Genomic DNA, 24,257 nt, shown 5'->3' with positions numbered 1-24,257 from the left:
CATGCCCCTGCTGTTGTGGGCCTGGGTCCTTGTTCTATCGCCCCAATCAGGTAAGTATATCAAGGGATTGATTGTTCTCCCCTGGCTTTAGGCTGGTAGGGGGTCGTGTTGGACTTTTTTGCTTATGCAGGGTCATCCCCAAACTTTTTGCTCCTTCCTCCTATTTTTCCTGACCTGTTTTTGTTGGCTTTTGACCTCTGAGCACTTTACCACTGCTAACCAGTGCTAACATGCATATGCTCTCTGTGTAAATTGTAATGTTAATTGGTTTATCCATGATTATCATATTTGATTTACTAGTAAGTCCCTAGTAAAGTGCACTGGAGGTGCACAAGGCCTGTAAATCAAATTCTACTAGTGAGCCTGCTGCACTGAATGTGCCACCCACATAAGTAGCACTGTAATCATGTCTCAGACCTGTCACTGCAGTGTCTGTGTGTGCATTTCTCAACTGTAAATTCGACTTAGCAAGTGTCCCCACTTGCCAGGCCTAACCCTTCCCTTTTCCCACATATAAGACACCCCTAAGGTAGGTCCTAGGTGGCCCCATGGGCAGGGTGCAGTGTATGGTTAAGGTAGGACATATAGTATTGTGTTTTATATGTCCTGACAGTGAAATACTGCCAAATTCAGTTTTCACTGCTGCAAGGCCTATCTCTCTCATAGGTTAACCTGGGGACTGCCTTTAAATCTGATTAAAGCATAGATTCCCTTTGGTAGCAGATAGACATGTGGAGTTTAGGACCTCTGAACTCACAATTTAAGAATACATCTTTTAGTAAAGTTGGTTTTAAGATTGTGTGTTTGAAAATGCCACTTTTATAAAGTGGGCATTTTCTTGCTTAAACCATTTTGTGTCTCTGCCTGTTTGCAGATTCCCTGTCTGGGTTAGTTTGGCAGTTGGGTTGTTTGCACCTCTCTCCAGACAGTGACACAAAGGGGCCTGGGGTGCAGCCTGCATATTCTGATGAGCCATCTGTGCTAGGAGGGAGGGGAGGAGTGGTCACTCGCACAAGAAAGGGCTGTGCCTGCCTTCACATAATGCAGACTACAACCCCCTAGTGTGTGTCTGAGGCCTTGCCTAGGCAAGGCAGGATTTCACATTCAAGTGAGACGTTCCTTCGAAGTAAGCCTACTGCAAAGGCCGAAATGGGTATAAGAAGAGGACCCAAAACCACATACCTTAGAACACTTCTTGGGGTAGACACTCTACCTCACAGACACTTCAGGACAAGAAACCTGCTGGTGAAGAATCCCTGAACCAGCCCTGCCAAGAGGAACTGCCTGGCTGCCCACAGGACTCACTGGGACTGCTTTTCTGACAAGGACTGCTGCCTTGCTGTTGCCCTGCTGCCTTGCTGCTCTCTGGCTGTGCTGAGAAGTGCTTTCCAAGGGCTTGGATAGAGCTTGCCTCCTGTTCCGTGAAGTCTCAGGACCAAAAAGACTTCACTCCTGCAACTGGATTTCTGCAATTTGACGCACAGCCTCCCAAAAAATGACGCACAGCCTGTCCCGCGGTCAGAAATTCACTGCATGCTGAACCGGAACAACGCAACGTGACTCCGCAAGGAGAAGACTGATGCTGCGCCTGTGTTGCAACCGGAACTTGGATGCCTACACGCCGACCGGAGAGTGCGACTTGGCTTTCCAGACATGTTACTTTGTGTCCTTTTGCTACTTTTGAGATATGGAGGTGTATACACACACACCCCTAACACAGTAAGACATGGAGGTGTACATACACACCCTTAACGCCATAAAGAGGAATTATATTTGCAGTCCTCAATACTGGACCATTAAGAATCCATACATAAGGGAAATAAAGAAAAGGTTTTGAATTTTTTTTACTACTGTCTCAACAATTTATTGAGCCCTGAGGAAGTCATTGAGATTATCTTCTCTTAAGACGAAACACGTGTTGGCTGTTTTCTGTTATCAGACTTCAAGAATAAATTGGATTCATGTAACACCTCTCGGTCTACTTTATACTTGACTATGTGGAAGAGGACCTTACCGTACACGGATATGGACTTTTGACTCTTATCAATACACAAGTGCCTTGACATTTGTTGATTATGTTCTGTTTTTCTTTTCGGAACTTGGACGCACGACCCACCGGATCGACGCACAGCTGACCCAGGACAACGCAGCCTGACTTCCAGAGAGGAATCGACGCAGCGCCTGCCGTGCGGGAGAAATATCCATGCAAGGCCCACTGGATTGACACAGTGCTTGTGACTTTGCTCTGCAAGCCCAGGATTCCACGCACAGACCCCAGGGTGCAAGAAAACCCCTCAACCCGAAGAGTAACCAAGTCAGCATTCCGGAAATTGATGCAAAGCCTCAATTGCGTGAAAAATAATGACGCAAGTCGGTGTGCGAAGGGGCGAAACCGACGCACACCTCCCTGTTTTCCATGCATCGCCTCCTCTGCGGTCCCTTGCGGAGATTTTGAACGCGAACCAGGTACTTTGTGCTTGCAAGAGACATTTATTGTTTTTAAGAGACATTTACTTGTTTTGAAAAGACTTAAGACACTTTATACCACTTTTATAGTGATATCTCAACATCTACTTATTGCATTTTAATCGTTTTGACCTGCATCTTATCAGATAAATATTACATATTTTTCTAAACACTGTGTGGTGTATTTTTGTGGTGCTATATGGTGTTGTTGTATGATTTATTGCACAAATACTTTACACATTACCTTCTAAATTAAGCCTGACTACTCAGTGCCAAGCTACCAGAAGGTGGGCACAGGATAATTTGGATTGTGTGTGACTTACTCTGACTAGAGTGAGGGACCTTGCTTGGACAGGGGGTAACCTGACTGCCAACCAAAGACCCCATTTCTAACAATACAGTTACATTTGTAGAGTAAATACTTGCCCCATAGATTGACTGGACTCAGATGACATATCACAAATTAATGAGACCTATTTTCAATGTGGCTTTAGCTGAAACAAGATTCATAATTTGTTTATTTAAAATACCTACAACTTGGACTTGTCTGAAGAGGGGCAGGTTTCGGAGCACTATAGTTCTAACAGTAGAGGGGGTAGTACCATTGTTGATCAAAAATGACACAAGGAGACCACTCACCTCTCCATACACATATAGCCCACTCTTTTATACCTCAAAGACTGCATCAAGCACACAATCTTTTTCCCCTCTTAGGCATCCTTATTGTGATTAATCAGAATTTGGATCTCTAAAAGTGCTGAAAACTGGGAAGTGTTTGAAACAATCAGAGCATAAAAGGGCTCTGTTAAACTTTTGGGTTCAGATTCTAATTAAACCACAGGTTAGCCATATTTTCCTGCATCATTGGGGCTTGGAGCATATCTTTATCTTGGAGTCTCTGCGTTTGCATATTTTGCATTGACATCACTTCAGTGTTTGACATCTCACCATCATTTTGCATCTCACCATCAATTTGCCTTTGGTTGGGATTCAGCCCACATTCTTGCTCCCAGTGGCTCACTGTGTTACCATAATGACACATAGTGGCTATATCATCCCTCAATTCAGATTAACAGGAATTCCTCGCCCTCTAATCTGTGGAGCATTGGTCTAATTTTGCATCATCTGACTACAGCCTTTGATTCCCTTCATTCTTGAATGAACACCAGGACCATAACCTGAATATGGAGAATTATAGGCTTTTCTGAAATCCTTCTTTTGCCAACATTATTTTGACTAACATGAATGTCTTCTTGATTTTACTCTTGCACTCAAATCATCACTTCAATACTTTGTGTGCCACAGGATCTTGTCTAGGGGGGTTTGACTGCCAATAAATCACATTCTGCTGAATATGAGAACTAACCTGCAGGTGCAAACCAAGAACATACTGGGACACAAATGTATTGAGATTTCTTCTCTCCAAATTTTCCACTCCATTATGCTGCCTGAAAACCTACATAAGTCACTCGTAAGCATGCACAGACTCTTTAGACTCTTGGGTAGTTCTTGATATTTTCACCCAATCAATCTCTTTCTGCTGAACCTTATTTTTCAAAAAGTTAATCACCTGGCTATATTTAATTATAGCAACAGGCAAAGGCACATTAGTTTGAGCAACTCTCAGTGTCTCTTCAGTTGGCCACTTATCAATAATTAGCACTCTGCCCACAGTGATTTAAGTCCCTTCAAAGTGCCTTTGAACTCCTCACAAACCTTTCAACTTAGGTGTACCACAGGTCAGAATTTTTATCGATTTTGGGGATTGATTTGTAAATGTGAAAAGAGCACCACAACTCCAAGGTACATGCACATATTCACCCATGTGCACCTCTCTTAATGAGTAAGCTTTGACCTATGTCACTTTTACAGTTCTGCCTATCTGGCCCTCCTATTTTGTATTTCTTTTTCTTTCTCTTTTCCTTCTGAGGTCACCAGTTCTTGATCCTTTAAATGCCAATCCACTTCCGAATGCTACCAACAAACTCTTTTAGATCAAATTTAATACCACGGGTCTGCATATACTTGATAGTGTTGTCATTTATAATCATCCTGGAATTCTTCTTTAGATTCTGACTTTAAGACAAATAAACTCCAAACTTGGTGGCCTAGAGGTTTCCTTACTCAGGAACAAAAGTTCCTCCTTGTGGTACCTATCTATAAATTCCAACTCAAGATTTCCTTTGATAAGTTATTTGAATTCTGCTTTCAGTCTCAAAACATCCAGAGCCCTGGAAGGAGTCTCCTTTTCCGGGGTTTGTTGCTTGGGACTTCCCTCAGCCTGTATGACAGGCACCCTCGCAATGGGAGTTCCTGCTGTCTTGGGTCGTGCTCTCAGATCTAAAGTAGTGCCCTTTCCTGATGTCCCTGGATTGTAGTATCTGTGGCCCCACATGGGGCAGTAATAATAGCAGTAGTGCTTTGGGTTCCTACTAGAGTACCTGGAGCAACAAGGAGTAAGCCTCCCTCCGAGGCACTCGGATCAATGGGTGCACTTATATCCGTACATACAGCTTATGGGTTCCCTCCAGCCGGGGGAACAGTGTTACATGGAGGTGGTCATGACATCACTAGATCCTCTAAAAATACAAGACTAGAGTCACTGTCACTAGTTACATCTATATTTTCTTCTCTTTTACCCTCTCTTTCCCTTTGCCCATCTTCTGGTTATTGCAGGGTACATCCTGATCCTCCCAAATATATTGTCTCTCCATTACTGCTGTCCTGCATCTTACCTCAATTCCTTCCAGCTATGGACCTTATTATTTGCTCTAGTCGAATATTTATTCTTTTCTTCCACATGTACAACTTGCTTCCATGTTTTTAAAACCTCATATTGAGCAGATCTGGGTTTCATCTCCTACAACACTTGTCTCAAGTTCTCAATTATTCTCAAATTAAAGATACTATGTGGGGGAAACTGCAAGAACTCTTTATTCGCTGTGATCCTATTCCTTTGTTTACACAGATATATGTGTGTAACCTGACCTTGATTGTCATTTTATGCATGGGTGTGCCCTCTGAGAGGCCTCCTCGCCCTCATGGACTGGTAGTCTCAAATTATTGCTAAACAAAGGTCTCAATTTCTTGAAAACTGTCATCTTTACTCTGTATGTGGTGCAACACAAAATCAATAAACTTCAATTGAAACAATTGACAATTCTGAGCTCTATCACAATGCAGTACACAGCAACACCAGCACCCAACCTTAGAGTGACACCACTGAACTGAATACTCACAGCCCTGCACCTACTGATGTAATGACCAATCCCAGCATGGCGCACACACTAACCATCCAATACCAGCAGGGTGCTTTATGGCATAACTTACAGTACAGTACCTTACAGAAACTCACCCTCCAGTTCTCGACCTGAGGGACATCATCCTGATTTGTGCAGTCTACTCCTCTGCGCATAAGGGTTAACTGGACACCAATCTCAATTAGTAATATTTTCAAAAAAGAAGTTAAGTCCCTTTCTTGGTGTGACTGATAGCGCTCCATGGTCTGACACCCCAAACTTAACAGATAAGTCATAACCTTAATATAACTCAATATTTATCTTGGGATCTTGGATTATGATGAATCTAATAACCAAACTCTAACTCTTTTCAAAAAAGCATGATTAGCTTCACAGTCACAGACAATATACACAGATAAGCATTTTGAATTTAATCACAAAGCCCTTCTGGACCCAATATGACACCACATCAGGTCACTCTCTCATCAATACCTCAAACACCGCAACGTTTGACAACACACATCCAAAGATGCATAATTCTACTTATACTCACTCTAATAGGACACTGCTACAGCTTCAGGACCACTGCAACACAGAAAATAAACCAACTGGATCACGGAACCTCAGGAACGCTGACTGGGCTGGGTAAGATTCTAACTGTCCCTGGGGCAAATTCTAACTCCTTACACCTCTGCTGGAACCATCCTCTGCTACCAAATTTTGTTACAGCAACTTTGCACTGTTTATATTTCTGGTGCAAACTCAAGTACTCAGACATTCCCATTAGCAGGCGAAGGGCTCATTATTCTTCTCTCCAAAAAATTTACAAAAATTAAAACATGCAAACAGCAACCTAAAGAAATTATACATTTTAATCAATGTTGACTGGTGCAGCTTGTCCCCTGCTGGGGAAAAAAAAATACAGAGCAGGCAAAAGACAAGACAGTTTTAAATTGAGGCCTACACTAACTATGGTCAACTTAATGTGAAATAACACAATGTATAAGTATGTGTGTTCCAGATTAATGTAAATATGTGTGCATATTTAGAAAAATCATTCTAATAGTTACAGGTGCGCAGTAACACTTTCTCGCTGGTTTCAGTTGTTTATATAGCTTTCTACAATCTTACCCATTGTCACAGCTGTTCTCTAGGTTTGCATACATGGTTAAAGGTAAACCTGCCCCAATAGTTTCTTTCACAATATAGCAACCATAAAATCCATGTATATCGGGTATTACCGTATTTAAGCTAGTGGTGTATGCAACATGAGGCACGAAATGTTTACTATAGGAATATATCCTTAGTGTACCAATTATTGAAACGGAATGCATCCGCATTTTCTCTTGTGCTCTTTGTGCCTGGAGTACCAATTTAAATTTTAAGTGTAATATATCTGTATATTTTATTTTCATCATGGTTCAAAATGCAAAATGGAATTTCCCCTGATGAAGGACTTTCATTTCCAAATGCTTTGAGATGATTTGGAGAGAAATTGTTTGCAATATTGAATTTCAAGAACATTGAAAAGTAAGGAAATCATGTGAAAATGGTGAAACATGGAATCTCAATAAAGAATGATCTTTTAATGTGAAAAGAATGTATGATTTGAACTAGTTCTTAGCAGTATTAAGAGTAGAACAACTTAACTGATTTAAAGACTGTGCTTACAAATCAGTCGAATTACACATTAAGGCCCTCATTACAACCCTGGCGGTCAAAGACCGCCAGGGTTGTTTTGGCGATCGTACCACCAACAGGCTGGCGGTACAATTTGCCATATTTTGACCACGGCAGTAGCACCGCGGTCACACCGCTGGGACCGGCGGTTTCCCACCATCGTTATCCCGGCAGTTATAATCCGCCAGGGCAGCGCTGCTTGCAGTGCTGCTCTGGGGATTATGACTCCCCTTCCTGCCAGCCTGTCCATGGCGGTAGAGACCGCCATGGAAAGGCTGGCGGGAAGGGGAGTCACTGGGCCCCTGCGGGTCCCTGCACTTCCCGTCAGTGCAGGGCCCCCCAGGCATAGCCCCACCCTGCTTTTCACTGTCTGAACAGCAGACAGTGAAAAGCACAACGGGTGCAGCTGCAGCCGTCGCACTTCCGCTACACCGCCGGTTGCATCAGGAGCTGGCTGCAATGTTACGGCCGACGGGGATGTTATAATGCGGCTAGCGGGTTTGCGGAAACCGAAAAGAGGGCCTAAGTGGTGTGGTAGTAAAAACAGAACATACGCCAATTTTCTCTAATATCAAACAAGTCAGTGGAGAGCTGGTAGTGGGGAGAACTGTTTGGAGATCCCGCCCTTGCTGGGATACTCATGCAGAAATCCTCTAGGCCAGGAACTGTTGGAAAGGGGAGAGTCTCTTGTGTTCACCTGTGCTTCCCCACATCAGAGGACATAAGGGAAGCAGAGCTAGAGCAACCAACACAGCCACTCATTTTCACCTTTGGAGCATTACTTCCAAGTTCTTGCTTGTGCAGGTTAAAGAAAATGTCTTTCTGCCATTGTAGCAGAAGTTCTTCTGTTGTCGACAGGGGGTGACAAGTGGCAAGACACTGCTTTGAATGAACACCAGAGGTTTCCCAGAAGATTGGTGCATGACCTGACCATCCCAGTTCATAGTGCCTAACAAGTAGTCCTGTGGACATGGAGGTTACATTCAGAGCAAATATGACCTGAACATATTATGTGCACATAAAACACAATTTGAATTTACCAAATCCCACTTTAAATAACAGAATCAGAAATGTTAGAATGTTGCCAACACAATGGAATTTCCACACATTGATATACCACCTGGATGAGAATGTATTCGTAAGTAAATCTGCTTTGAGGGAGGGGTTCGTCAGAATATATTTGTGAAAACCTATCAATTCACAAGTTTATAAGGAGCCTCTAAGCTTTTGCAGGTGCCTTTGTGAACATTTGTAACTGTGCTCATTTGGATGCCAGGAGTACAAGGGAATAACACAAAATGATGCCTCCTTTGCTGAAGGTGATAAGGGGCCCGAGTCATCCATTTCGCACAGATATTCGTTGTTTTGGGCCGAATGGGGCCCTCTGGAGGTTTGTGGTCCCCTGAAGGGTTCGCCCTCTGCTGCTTCTGTACCGTAGGGGCTGCAAGGGCTTGCGTTTACGCCCCCGGGCTTACAGGGGTACACGAAGTAATTGAAAATTCTAAGTGGATTTAAGTTAAAGAACAAGTCTCTCCATGGGGAAAGCATTTGCCCACTTAAGAACTAAAAAAATGTTATTCACGTGAAAAAATAACACCTGTTTTCTTTTTGTATGTGAAATTCATACACAGTGATGTATTTATGGGCATTTCTGATCTGTGTAAATATCCAGGTGTTCACTTGGAATTCTTTCCAAATTCCAAAAAGTCATACATTTTCTCGAAAACTAGACATAACCAAGCCAAAGTAAATTTAACATTTTTCCAGGACTTTCATTTATTAGTCCCAAATTGTAACCTGCAGTCTTGCAATACACTTGGCAATGAAAAAGCAAGTGGCAATCCCTGATACTGTGGTGTGTGCGGTATTTATGGAGTGCAATATTGTGATTGATTCTGGGTTCTTCAACCCAAAATGGATGGAGGATAACTCAAAATGCTTCCTCCATTCCCGTGTGCAAAACTCAGATTATTTTGTCATGTCATCAGTTTTGTGCAGCGAAAAACAAGGGTTGAAATGCCCTCGTGTGATCGTCTCTCATATTTGAAGAGATTCCGAGTTACTTTGCAGATAGTGAACAGACTCTGCATGCCGGTCTCTCTAATCCATTACCATGTTAACCATCTGTCAAACTATAGATCGGCAACAAATGTCATCGGCTCGTGAATGTGAAGAGGTTTTATAGTTAGTCCCGCAAGCTTGGCTTGAATCATGGACTGTTGCCAAGCTTTAACATAAAGCTATAACGTGAATTAACTATGAAGTGTTGCCAATTTACAAAGCTACAATATGTCGTAAATGATCTGGTAGAGGGTCGAAATAATAGAATAGTGCTGTTTCAGAAAATAAGTCCAGTTTGACCGACTCGGTATTGTTTAATCAATGTCTGCAAATACTCCCCCCTGCAGGGAAATCACTTGTTACAACTATTCAAACTGTTGATTCTTACTTGTTCGTGGGTTACTTTTTTGCTAAGTCGATGCCTGTGTGCGTATTTCCTGGCAAGTAAACCAGGAGTTCACTTCCAAAATATGGGTGTTGATTAATGTTGAAGTTATGACATTTCCATGTCTAATCAAGAATGCCAATCCATTTGGCATGTGTTCCCCATTCCCATCAACACTTTCCACAGTTAAATAAAAACAGCCCAAAGAAGGTGTTACTTTTGTTAATATCCTCATGTAAGAACCATGGGAAAAAATATGTGTTCCATTCCAAGCATGCAAATCAGTTTTGCTCGGGGCTCTAGAGTGGTGAATAAGCCCTGCTTTTTCTCAGGAAGTTTTGATTTATTTTGGACGAGGGGTTTGGTCAGTTTGGCATATTTGCAGTTATGATTTCGACACCCTAACATATAAAACCTTCTAGCAGTCTATTAGGCGTCATTGCTGCTAGAGCAATCATCCGACAAGACCATAGAGCTTCTCCACAAAGCGACTTTCTGGCTGTAGAATTTTTTGTTTACCACACAACATGACGCAAAAGAATTTCGCCACCTGGCACCTGCTGGCTTTACTTGTCCTTCCATTTTGTTCTTGTCAGGATGGATACGTGGAGGTGAGGCGAAGACTTATTAAACCCGCGGCTTCCGTAGTTCAAAGTCGTCACCAACAGCTGGACGATAGAGTCTCCGCCGGGGAAGTGATAGGCGAGAGGCCTCCACTGGTACAAACCCATGTTGACAGTAGTTCCTCTGCAGACAAGGAAGGGCAGAGACCAGAGGTAGAGGATTGTGAAGAGACTGTTCCATTCTGATCCACCACAGAACTGTTTAAAACCGTGAGATGTTCACGTCAGATTACCAACCAGAACCTCTTCCAGAAGGGGCGAGTTTAAAACAAAACCAATCCGAATCGATGCTTGCTTCTGAATTTTGTTAGAGTTATGCTTAGCAGGCACTAAATATGGGCACACAGGGCTAAACCACCTGCCCTACCAGAGGTGTGTGAGGCATAATACTGCTCTGTGACGCACACGTTGTCTTCTAAAGTGGGCAATGACTGCGTGCATTGGTATAAGATCTCGATAAACAATCCTGTACATGTATGTGTTGTAAATGTATGTTTGAGAGCCTGCAATAGTGTATATTAGCAAACTGTATGGGATATTTAGACTGGTGAAAAATACACTCACTGCTCGTAAAAACCACTGTTCGCCTGTACTCCAGGGTCTTATTACCATGGACTTTTCGGGCACAGCGCTGAGCGTCCGTTTTGTGCACCTGTAGTGCCTGTAGTGAATTCTTTTAACCCGATATTTCTCAGAAACTAAAAGAGGTAAGCTCTGCTCCTTGTGTTTGAGATGTATTTTTTGAAAATAAAGTACTAACGAAGAGAAACGTGGGTTTAAATAAAACCTCTGCGCACCGAATAAGCATAAAACCGGCGCTCAGCACTTGCCTGCATCCGAAAAGGCCATCATGATGGGGCTTCAGGTTCAGTTTTAGGGACATGAAGCAAACATAGTCTATGGCCGAATCTATGCGTGTCCGGTGTGACTTTAGAGCTACAGGCGCTAAGAGTCATATTGCCCACATGCTTTTCGGCGTTAACTACTATTAAATGACCGTCCGCTTATGAACACGCCTTAACGCCATGCACTGAAGGCAATAACACTTAAGTATGGTAAAAGGTGCACTCCCTTTGTCCATTGTTAAAAAATAAATGAGCTTGTCTTATATTTTAAGCGAAAGGAACTGAGGCGACAGAACTGTCTGTTGTTATATTTTAAGCGAAAGGAACGTAGGATTTACTTGTAAATGGTGCATTGTCTATACTGCGGAGGACTGCTATATAGTATTTAACTTGGCTTGCTTTACTTGGCTGTAGTAGCTAAGAGTGATAATATTTCAAATGAATAGGCAATTCTTTCTAATCTGTATTTGCAACACTGCTGAATGCTGGAATAAAACGGGCGATTCCATTCCACCCTAGGTGGTGAATTGGTTTGTTTAGGAGCGCTGCAGTCATTTAGTCATTTATTTTGTTTAACGCATTTTTCTAACAGACTAAGGCATTTGGGATAATGATTTACGGGTATGTGTGTCCCATGTGCTTCGGGCCTTTGTTTTCTGTACTTTATATACCAAGTGATATTTATTGTTTGTATTATTAGATACCAAAATTGTCATAATAAGTACATTTGCTTAAGAGTATGAGAGACTGCAGGTTTATATGAGTAAGGTGTCTGGCAATAGTCCATTAAAGTTTCACCTTTTTCTGTGTCTATAAGGATATGCAATTTGAAGTGCATTTTAACTTTCCCTGGCGTACTTTATGTCAGTTTCCTAGCCTGCGAAGTTGTAAAATGCACGTTGTTCTCAGGCCATAACTGACAGCTTGGATTTGTAAGGCGAGATGAGGCAGCTGTGAGTTAAATTATAATGTACTCCCTGTGACTAACAGCATTAGGCAAGGAAGTTTAAATACAATTGTAAGCTTTAGCTCACTATGCTATAATGATCTGGGGAAATAAACCAAATTGGAATAGGCGAGCCTATGAGCCTGGAATGCCCAGACTGTAACTGCCAGTCAACTGAAATTTCACTCAGAGTTCCAAAAAGGTCACACTGTGTTAGGATGAAAAAAATGAACTAAACGTTGTTTTTCACTAGATAGGGAAAATGTTCAGCCTCTTTCCCTATTTGCAAAGTGATTGCTACTAGTGTCTTTTGAATGTGCCTCCGTTCAGCGCTCTCTAGATAAGTATCATGCATCTTTGTTCCCTTCAGATGCCGCCCCATGGGACTCCGCCCCCACAGCCAGATTGCAGTAACTGTTGTCGTGGTGATTTTGGATATCGGGGCCAGTTTGGACCCCCTGGACCAATAGGACCTCCTGGACCACCAGGCATGCCAGGTAAGAAAGAGTCACTGCATATGAGTAAAACTGCAAAATAGTGATTACTACTGAGGTTAGTTGGTAATCTCCAACTCATAGGTAGGATTGTCAACGATTTTTCTCTGTCTTTTATCTTTCTGTTATCAATACAATTCACATCAATAATAATTTGTCATAATAATCAAATCTGCTGCAGTGTTAACATTTTTGAAAATGATGACAACTGAAAGCCTGTGTAGCAACAATATGAGCAGGTAAATTAAGTGGCGGCCGGTAATTTTAGCAGGAAGGGGGCGGACAAGACACACAAACACATACACATTAACTCCCATGCCTTTACACACGCAAGTGCACACACATACATTCACAACGCATCCATTCACACCTCTCTCTCCCAGAAATTAACACATACACACACACCAATTTTTTTTTTTTTAAATCACACTTACCTGCAGCAGCTCTGCTTCAGAGGTCCCATGAGGGTTGGGACTGCTGCGTCCTCTCAAAGGCTGACCTAAGGCAATGAGAGCAGGCAGTAGTCCTCATCACAGAGTGGGATGGGATCATTAAGTGTTGCTGACTCCACCCCATGCTGATATGAGGTGTCACTGATTAACAATCAGCCCTGGATACTTCTGGGCTGAAAACGGAAGCGCCCAGGACTGAGGCAATTAGTGGTGCTCCCCCTCATCATGAGGGGGAAGGCCTCGAGGTGCTTTGCCAAGTTGAAGAGGTCACACCTGAGGAGCTGTGACATCTTCAGCCCAGCAAAGTAAAGCTCTGAGCATTTAGCACATGTCTAGCTCCTGGCTGCCTGACCTGAATAAGAAGAGTGTCTGTCAGGCTGACTTTTGCTCAGACTGACAGGCACTCTACTTGTTGGGCAAAAGGTAAGGGAACGTAGCCCTTTCACCTGTTAAGATGGGCCATGGTTGGGTATGTGTTTTTTTCTCTCTTACAAGTAATTCCTATTAGCGAACTGTTCAGTGGGCAGAGGGGTTGTTGGGATCGTAAGGAGTTGGGTTATTGGTTGAGTGGGTTGGGAGTCTCATTCCGGAAAAAACCACAATCCTTGTCAGGGTGAACCAGAAAGTTAATAAATTAACCTCTGCATAACCCTCTGGTAGCTTGGCACAAAAACACTCAGGCTTAACTTCGAGGCATTGTATAAAGTATTTATGCAGCACACAAACAATAAAACAGTTAAAACTCAACACAAGAAAAATTCCAAACCAATTGAGAAAAATATTGTACATTTTATTAAATAAAATTATACAAAAACAAACAAAGCCTAATCAGTAGAACTGGAGATATTGATTTCTAAAGGTTAAGTGAAAATAATGGCAAGGACCAGAAAGCACTACTCACGGTTATCTTGTCATGAAAGACTGGGGGAAAGTCTCAAGTTCAGGACAACTGCGATGGAGTGTGAGTAGGATACACGGCCCAGGTTAGTTCCACTGAAGAGTTACCTTCTCATGTCTGCGGTAAATAGTTCCATTTGCGTCAGAGGATGCTGCAAGCAGTAGTCTTTTGGCATGAAGAGCAGGTAGATGGTAGCTGTTGTACTGGGAAGAGCTGGTCGTCGCTGGAGCCTCATGTTGGTTGATCATCACAGACAGTCTCTGTAGGCCAGTGAGCTGGGCAGTTGCAAGGAGGCCTCTGGAAGTTTATTGTGTCCCTATAGCTTGCACTGGAAGTGAGCCAATTGACCCTTGGAGTCACTCTGGGTATCCTTGAATCAAGGCAAGAAGGTCCAAACTTCCTTCTTTAGACAGAAATGCAGCTTAGTCCTTCTGGCAGCAGAGCAATCCTTCATCTATATCTTCCACAGACCCAGGATTGTTCTGATTAGTGGTTCTAAAGGTCCTCTTTTTATATCTGGTGTCAGCATTTGTGTGGGGAAATCCCCTGACATATCTCCAAAACTGGTTCAGGTCAGTTCTTCTACTTCCCTGGTCCAGGCTCCAAACTGTCTAAGGTGACAAAAAGCAGGGCAGGTTTGGTGTGAGGTTCCTTTGTGTGTGGCAAAGCACCTTTGAAGTGTAAGTGTACAGCCACTTCCCATTCATCCTGTCAGGGATGCTCATCCCGTCCACATCTAACTTCCATTGTTCCACTGTCTGAAAGCAATACACAAACAGCATAACCATTACCAGGTATCTCCCCAAAAACACTGGCAGTATTAAATAGTTGGTTGGAACAAGAAAATGCCACTTTTCTCAAAGTGGCATTTCAGAAATTGTAACTTAAAATTTCACTTCAAAATTAAAGAGGATTTTAAATCACAATTCATTTGAACACAGACAGCGTATGTCCATCTGCCCCCAATCTGAATTTATCACTTATGAAATGTAATAAGGTTATACAATGCACCCTGACCTTGGTGCCTTTATGGTCTATCTTAGAGGTGACTTAAAAGTATTAAAAAGGAAGGCTTAGGCTTGATGAAAGGTTTATTTTACCAGGTTAAAATGACAGTTTAAAACTACACATACAGGCTGCAGTTGCAGGCCACTAGCAGTATTTAACGTAGTACAGGTAGTACTATTTACTAGAGACGTACAATTAAATTAAAATTACAAATTACGTGTCGTTCAATTTTACTGTTTGAAGGAAAGAGCTCAAGCATGTTAGCACTGGTTACCAGGGGTAAAATGCACAGAGACCTAATGCCAACAAAAACAAATTCAGGAAAAATCTTTGGGGAAATACCACGGCAAAGAAGTCAGGTCTAGGAGGAACCAATACCTGGCAGCCATATTTTAGCTTAAGTCATGCTGAAGGAGATAGACCTGAGTTATTTTAGCTTTTAACTCTGGAAATCTTTTTGTCCAAATCCTGTTAAACTCCCAAATCAGGCAATGTTCATGACACAAAATTCAAGATAATAATTTTTAATGACGCATTCATTAACACCCAATAGAACTACTGGGACTACCTTCCATTGCCAATCAGCACAAAATTTAGGAATTTTGAGGTGCCAGGAAGAAACAAAATGTGAGATCCTCTAATTTACATACAAAGTGACATCAATTGACTATTAATCCTCTAGCATTGTTAAAATTAATTTACAAGAAGCAACTTTCCTGATGTGGACATCAGTAAAACAATAAGAACATAAAAATTAATTCTAAAAAAATAGGTATTTCAATGTTCTGTTACATGGTTTGCATAGGAAGAGCGTTTTTTGTTTTGCCAGTAACTTTGAATCTTCACAAAGGTTTCAAAACTTATTATTTGGTCAGTTCAGCTGCTGCCTTGAAAGTCTCAGGGTGATCCATCAAGTGGGAGCCAAGATAAAGGAGGGTCCCAAAATGTGTTTCACCCACTCATTTCCCACGCCTACAGCCCAAACTACTGAACGGAAATACACCAGATTTGGCAGGAAGATAGAGCTTGTTGCACAGTTTCTGCCTTTTCTAATTTGGTGTAAATCTGTTCAGTACTTTTGGAGATATTAAAGGTAAAAAAAAAAAAGATATCTAGAGATGCAGATCCTCCACAGATCCAAATGTCCCTGTACTAATTTCTGACTGGAAGCCAACACTTCAACAAGGAAGGGTTGGCAGCCATCTCAGGACTTTGCTTCAGCCGAGTCCCAGGGAATAAAGTAAAAAAAAAAGAAAAGAGGCCAGGGTACGGTCACCCTAACTCCTTAGCTCTGGTGCTTGGGTTCCAGAGGAAACCCACCAGGGCTTAAAGCATTTTTTTCAAAACCTTGGAATCTCTTTCCGATATTAAAAAAATAATGGGCGGTATTCTGCCCTTTTTCTTTAACTAGCCCCCAGGTAGGCAAAGTCCCAGTGGCATTGGGGGCTTTTAGAAAGGAGGGGGTGCATGGGCCTCCCTCCTACGGCTTCTATAAGCCCCAGGGAGTTACATTTCCCAGAGGTGATCATAAAGTCAAATGCGTGCCCCAGGGACCACCACCTCCCTGGGGAAAAATAATGATTAAATGTGGAGGAAGCCCTACGGCCTCCCTCAGATCCCAGGGCAAATATTCAATTGTTTAGGGGGAGGGCATGCAGCCCCCCTCAGCCCCAGGGACCATCACCTCCCAGGGGCAAATATTTAATTGTGTGCAGGGTGGGGTGTGCTCCCCCCACAACCCCAGAGACCGCTACCTCCCCATGGCCATGTGTCAATTGTGTGTGGGGTAGCCGTGCAGCCCCCACAGCCCAGGGGACTGCCACCTCCCCAGAGCTGAATATAAAGAAGGAAGGGGGTCTGTGACCCCAAGACCCAGGGACCGCTACCAGGGCTACTTCATGTTGGAGGGGAGTCTTGTGGAGCTATGCATGGCCCTGGGACCTCCACCCTCACGGTTGGCTCCTGCTAGGGTCTAAGGATGCCCACCCCTGGGACATAGCTCTTTACTTTTGCTTGGTGGGAGCTCGTAGCTCCCACCAAGCAAAAGCAAACAAACTCTGCTTTCTGCAGACAGGAGCTGTTAAACAGCTCCTGCCTGCAGAAAGCAGAGTTTTCCTTTGTTTTCCTGCACGCAAAACAGGGGAAAATACGAAAACATTGTTCTCACAAGCAGGGGGCTGCTATTTAATAGCTCCCTGCTTATGGGAGCAATACCGGCTCCCGCAGGAGTCAGGAGCCGGCTACGTCCGCGGGAGCCTCTAGGCAGTCCTCTAGTTTTAAAAAATAAAAAAATAATAAAAAAGGAAGGGCCTCCTGGTACAGATATTGAACTGTCACTCAGTAGGTTGAAGGTTCAAGTCCTGTTATCTCATGCAGTGTGTCTGTTCATTTACTAATGTTTTGAATGTTAAACATACTTAGTAATGCAATTTTTAAGTCTTTCACCAAAAAAGTATTTAGATTAAATGTCAAAGATATGTCTGGACCCTACAAATGAATGAGTCATCTATGGACTAGTGGTTAATATTTTTGACCCTTGCACTGAAGGTTGAGGGTTCCAGTCTTAGTGTGTCTCTGGTAGTATGCCTAATTAAATTTCTTTTCAACTTCAAATTTTTAAGGTATATACTGAAAGGTGATCTCACTCTTTTTCCTTGACAATTACATTTTCCTTTTCAAATATATCTTTGTAATATATATTTAATTAAAGTTTAAAAAACTCCCTGGGTGGTCACAGGGAGTTGGCCACAAGACCTGGTCACAGGCAAGGTCTTTCAGCCAACCCGTGACATGCATGGCCAAAGGCAGCGGGCAGCATGGAATTGGGTGGTTTTAGGGGCTTTGGCCCTGCAGTCAACCTCATCTGCACACAGTCAGAGGCAGTGTGTAGCGATGGTTGGATTAATGTATACCATTTAAAATTACTTTATGATAAAAAAAAATCATATAAATTCACTGAAAAAACAAAGGTTACAGAGCCATATAGTTAAGAAATAGAATTAAAAAAAACCTTAGAAATTCACTTTAAAAACAAAGGTTACAGGGACGTTATAATTAGGTTCTGAATTTACTCACACATTCAGCAGTTATAGAGTTATTTCAAGTAACTATAACTTGCGCCCTAAGGCAATTATAACTTGCACACCGCCATGCACAGTTATGTGATCAATAATTTTACTGCAGATGTTACAATGACATTATCAATTATGTTATCAAAGATGTTGTGAGTGCTGTAATTTGTGGGGTAACTAGCAGCGAATGGAGAGGATGCAAGTTATAATAACCTAGGGCGTGAGTTGTAGTTACTTGAAATAACTCTAACTACTTAATTTCTCTGGTTCTGTGCAAGTAAATTCAGAGCCATGCAGCCAAGCCCATATTACCACCCAACCCCGTGCCACACACAGCTTTTTTAGAGAGTGAGAGAGAGAGAAAGTGTTTTAGGGTTTGAAGAATGACATACTTAGAATGAGATATTTCTAGACAAATTAAAAGGAAAACATGTATTTGTCAATTAAAAAGAGTGAGATCACCTTTCAGTACTACCTTAAATATTTTAAGTTGAAAAGAAACTAGGGCAGGGAAATGACCAAAGCCCTGAACCCTAAACCACCAATGTGAGGGATTGAAACCTTAACCATTAGGTTAGAAGTGACTGCTTATTGTGCTATATCCAGACATACCTATGATATTCAACCCACAGATTTTGATGTAGGAAAGACTTCAATATACTAATACTATAAATGTTTAACAGTCAAAACACTCAAAAATAAACAGACACACTGCCATGAGATACTAGAATTTAAGCTTTCAACTTAGTGAGTGACAGTCCAAGAGCTTGACTATTAGGCCAGAAGTGTCCCTGTTCTGTTGTTCATCAAAGCATAACTATACCATTTGAACCAAACATGTTGCCAGTGTGACACTTTGAAGTTATTGCATGTAGAGATGATTGCAATAACAATCTCTCTCTGTTTCATGCCTTTATGGAATGGAAGAAAGAGGGAGAGTGACAGGACCACAGGGGAGCCTCAAGACCCCCTGGGTCCTCGCCGGCCCCCATTTTCTGAGGGAGCCGGCATTGCTCCTGCAAGCAGGGAGATGTTTGAAATAGCAGCTCCCTGCTTGCTGGAGCAATATTTTCATGTGTTTCCCTGCATGCATATTTGCATTCAAAGGAACAGATGAAACTTTCTGCAAGCAGGAACTGTTTGACTGCTCCCACTTGTAGAAAAGTGAGTTATGATTGCGTTTCCTTGTTGAGAGCCCCAAGCAAAAGCAAAGAGCTATGCCCCGGGGGTCGGCATCCCAGGACATAGCAGTAGCCGGCCATGGGGGTTGGCATACCCCAAGGCCACGTATGGTCCATGAGGGGTGCCGCACAGCTCTCCTCCAATTTTGCATTTGCCTCTGGGAGGTGGTGGACCCTGGGACTAGGGGTCCATAACGGACCATCTTCATCATTTTACTTTAGCCCTAGGGAGGTGGTGGTCCCAGGGGCTGTGGAGGGGGGCTACAGGGACACCCACATACACTTCAACTTTTCCCCAGAGAGATGGTGGTTCCTGGAGCTGCAGGGGGCTGCACAGCCCTGGGAATACAAATCTATCTTTGACCTGAGGAGGTTTCTGGGGATGCATGGGGGCTGCGTGCCCCCGGCATACAGATTTCATTTAGCCCTGGGGAGGTGGCGGACCTTGATGCTCTGGGGGAGACCCACACTCCCCACATTAAAACATTGTATTGCCCTGATGTTGCAGGTGGGCCATGCACTCATCCCTGTGTTATTCTTTCTGATCACCCCGGGGAGGTGGCGGTGCCTGGTGCTAATAGAAGCCCAAGGATGGGGACCGCATGGCCTCCTTCTTTTTCAATGCTCTCGGGACCTGGCCCATGCATGTTTTTGTTTTTAATGTTTCACAAGATCCGCTGTGGTTCACAGGGAAATGTTTTTAAAATATATTTTTTTGCTCTCGGTTGGTCCCTCAGGGACCCCAGCACAAGAGCTAAGGGTTCAGGGCATCCCTACCCTGCCCCTTTTCTAACTTCTTACTTTCTTTCTGGGACTCAACTGCCAATACTTCCTTTTTGAAGTATTGGCAGGCAATCAGATCTCATCACAAGATTGGGAAGGTTCGCGGAACCTCAGCATCCCTATATGTAAAAATTAGTTTTTTCTTTAATTTCTCAAAAACTACTGAACAGATTTACACCAATTACAGAAAGGTCACTTTCTGAACCAAGAGCTACCTTTGTGCCAAATGTGGTGTAAATCCATCCAGTGGTTTGGCTGCTATTCCTGTGTAAAATCCCTATGGAAAAATGCATGGTGAAAAAATGTTTTGGGACCCCCTTTTTCTCTGCCCCTACTTGACGGATCACCCTGAGACTTTATAGAAGTAGCTGAAGTAAGCGTTGTATTTTTTGGAAATTTTGGGAAGATTCATTAAACAGCGCCAAAGTTATTAGCAAAAATATTAACACTTTTTCAATAGAAACTAGGTCCTAACTATATGTGTGTATATATATATATATATATATATATATATATGTATATATATATATATATATATATAAAATAAACAAACTAATGGGATGCACTCCATAGCATAAGCGGTTTACGCGTTTCAACCATATAGGTCTTGTTCAAGCCTGTTAGTCCATCTTCATTATAATATAGACCACTTCCAAACCCCAGTACATTCTGGATCTTGTATTTAATCAATGATATTACAATTAAAAGCAACAAAACAATTAAAATATATTTTTTTAAAACCTTATATGCCTCATATATTATTAACTAATCATGTACACTTCTTGTCACTAACATCCTAATATCTTAATGAAATTTCCACTTGGCATGTCAATTCATTAGCCCTCAGTGGGATCATTCACTAATTGTCACTAACTTCATTGACTTACAGCAAGATTTTCACTTAACATGTACATAAGTTCACCCTCAGTGGGATCTTTTCATCCAATAACTGCGATTCCTATTTCAATCATTCTCGTTATCCAAAAGCTGTAACTCACATCCTTAAGCATGACATACATACATAGTTTTGTTTGGATCTAAATTCTATAATCTTTATCGTCAGCCTATAGTGTCATTGCTGGATTCATATGTGCAAAAAGTTCCCCGTTGAGGTTCAAACCCCACGGATGTTTAGTTTTGAGTTTCGTAATATATCTCTAGTATTTCCTTCTTAGAGTCTGCACATTTTATCCTTATTTTCTATGGCTCTGATATGTTAAAGAATTCTCTTCTTTAATTTGCAAATGGTGCTCCCAATGTATCTTAGCCCACATTGACATTCAAGCATATATACCACATGTGTGGTTTCACAAGTGATCTTTTGATTTATTCGAATATCATTACCATTTGCGTCCTTAAATGATCTTGTATACTTACCAATAATGCAGGCCTTACAACGGAGGCACTTCCTAAAGACTTTACTCATTCCTTGAAGCCAGGATCTGTACTGTTTCTCCTCAAAATAACTATGTACCAATATATATCCTTCATGGATGGAGCCCTTCTATATGCTATAGACACTGTAGGTCCAATTCTGCTCCTTAAATCTGGATCTTCGCCTAGAACATGCCAATACTTTTGAAAGATTTTCTAGTTGCACCTGTTTCTTTACTATATGTCAAATTAACTCTTGGTTTTGATGTCCATGAATTGTCTATGGATGACCTATTTTGTTTATTCCAAATCAACATGTCACTCCTATTCACTTCTCTTGCTTTTTCTAATACTCTTCGTACATGATCTTGCTTATATCCTCTTGCTTTGAATCTATTCACCATCATTGCCCCATGTTTTTCAAATTCTGACTCAGTAGACCAATTTCTTCTCAACCTGAGAAACTTACCATATGGGATGTTCTTAACTACATGGTGGGGATGTAAACTAGATCCATGTAAGATGTGATTAGTGAAAGTTTCCTTTCTATACAAAGTTGTCTGTAGCTGATTATTCTTTACATATAGGGTTACATCTGAAAAAATAACTTTTGTTTTATCAATAATATGTATGAATTTTAAACCCACAGAATTAGAATTCAACATGTCAAAAACATCTTACACTCATTAACTGTGCCATTCCAAATAATGAAAAAATCATCTATGTATCTTGTCCTTAACACAACCTTGTTCATGAACTCCTGATGATTTCCTACCCACGCCACTTCTTTCTCCCACCATCCCATTAAGTTTACATAACTAGGAGAAAAGGCCACGCCCATGGCTGTGCTGCATTGCTGTTTGTAGACTTGTCTATCAAAGATGAACACATTATTGTTCTGACATACATTTATCATATCCGCCAACATCTTTGAATGCTGGTAATAAACAACTTTCCTCCTCTTTAGAAAATACTCAATGACATAGATACCTTCCTACATGTTTGATTGACGTATACACAGCTACCACATCTATGGTGACCAGATAATATTCCTTCTGCCATATTATACCATCTCTGATTCAAAGTAAGTCTCCAGTATCTCTGATGTATGAATTCAGATTTTGCACCATAGGAGATAAATAATACTCAATATATCTAGCAGTGTTCTGCAACACCAAACCACATGCCCATAATATTGGCTTCCTGGGGGATTACTGAGACCATATGAATCTTAGGGAAAAAGTAAATTGTTGGTAAAATATGATGATTCACCATCAATAATTTTAATTCATCATCATTAATTAATAAATCAGTATGTGCCACTTCCTTAATTTATTGTCTACGACTTGTTTAATTGATAGTGTTGGATTATATAGCTATTTTTTGTAGCTCTGAATGTCATTCAATTGCCGCGTAGATTCCATGATTTATGCTTCCTTGTCTAAAATCACCACATTTCCACCTTTATCTTCAGGATTTAGAATGATGGGCAGGTTATCTCTTAATGTTTTTCATTGTTTGTCTTTCCTCTTGAGATACATTTTCAAACCAGCTGTTATTTTCTTCTCTCTTGTCTTTTTCCAAATTGTTCATGACCAGCTCATAAACTATATCTATTTTATTTCCTGGAGGTAACATAGGACACAATTTAGACTTTGGTTTAAACTTGCTGTTATTATGTCTATCAGTTTCAATTTCACAATATTGCAACAACTCTGTGTTCATTAGTCTTCCACTTCTTCATAGACTTGTAGCTCCAAAATGTTTCTCAAGTCCGGTAGTTGATCAATCTGCATTTGATTTGTTATAGAAATTATCCTTTTTTACCATCCTTTTTTGGGTTCTTTGTATAAATCTTCATTAATTTCAACTTTCTCCTAAATTTGTATAGATCCATTTTTGGATCTACTTCACTGAAATGCATTTCAGGGCAAAACTACAAACCTTTATTCAGCACCTTATGTTTTGCAGCTCTTAACGTTTAGCTTGAGATGTTTACCACTAGGTCCTTTTCCTCTGGATTTATTTCTTCCAATTGGGTAGAGGGTATGTCTTTCGTGTGCCTTCTTGCAGTTCGTCTCTTCCTTTTCCTCTGCCTCTTCCCTGACGACTATTGTTGCCTTTCCCTCTTGTTTATTGGTCTAAAAAAACAACTGCATTTCCTCTGCCAATGTAGTTTTCCTCAATGTTGGCACATGCGTTTTTTCATTGTCTTCCATTTCTGATCTGCTTGTAAATTCAAGTGAAGATAATGAGCTTTCTGTTTGTTGAACAGTTGTTAATTTACCCTGATCTCAATGTTCTTTTAACATATCAAATCTTCTGGCAAACGTGTAGATTTTACATTATGTATAATCATTTTCGTCTCCCATAAATATGTGTTTATGTTTTTTCACCTCATCCTCATGTTTATCTAACTTACTATCCAAATCTTTTCACCATTTTTCCACTTTTTCTTGGTTGGCCAGCTGCGAAATTTTCTCTTCCAATTCTTTTAGATCCATTTTTGATGTTTCTAAGTCTTTCTTGGTGTATTTCATAAGTATTCTAATCATATTTTTTGAGCATTCCTTACTTTTTTGTCCCCATTCCTATAGGAACTCTGAGGATGTGCCAGGATGATTTGGCATCACAAAAATTCTGAGTACCTTCAGAACTCTGTCCACCTCTAAACATTTCTGTAACTTAATTATCTCCCAACTCTTATTAATTTATTTTCTCATTTGATAGAAGAGCGCTTTTTGACTCATC

General features: G+C 41.4%; 1 protein-coding gene across 3 annotated transcripts in view; it reads left to right on the top strand.

Moving 5' to 3' along the window:
- Positions 1 to 24,257, top strand: part of C1QTNF3 (C1q and TNF related 3) — a 686,748-nt gene that overhangs the window by 163,102 nt on the left and 499,389 nt on the right. For 2 of the 3 annotated variants that reach the window (XM_069220626.1, XM_069220618.1), the window contains exon 2: positions 12,616 to 12,742. In XM_069220626.1, the coding sequence (XP_069076727.1) occupies positions 12,616 to 12,742 (127 nt within the window). Of the gene's footprint in view, positions 1 to 10,280; positions 10,443 to 12,615; positions 12,743 to 24,257 lie in introns of those variants that run through there. The other variant, XM_069220607.1, reaches the window with a different exon arrangement.

Source organism: Pleurodeles waltl, chromosome 1_1 (assembly GCF_031143425.1).
Source record: "Pleurodeles waltl isolate 20211129_DDA chromosome 1_1, aPleWal1.hap1.20221129, whole genome shotgun sequence".
NCBI classification, from domain to species: Eukaryota; Metazoa; Chordata; class Amphibia; order Caudata; family Salamandridae; genus Pleurodeles; species Pleurodeles waltl.
The sequence above is the reverse complement of the archived record's forward strand: the minus strand, read 5'-3'. Positions and strand labels throughout refer to the sequence as shown.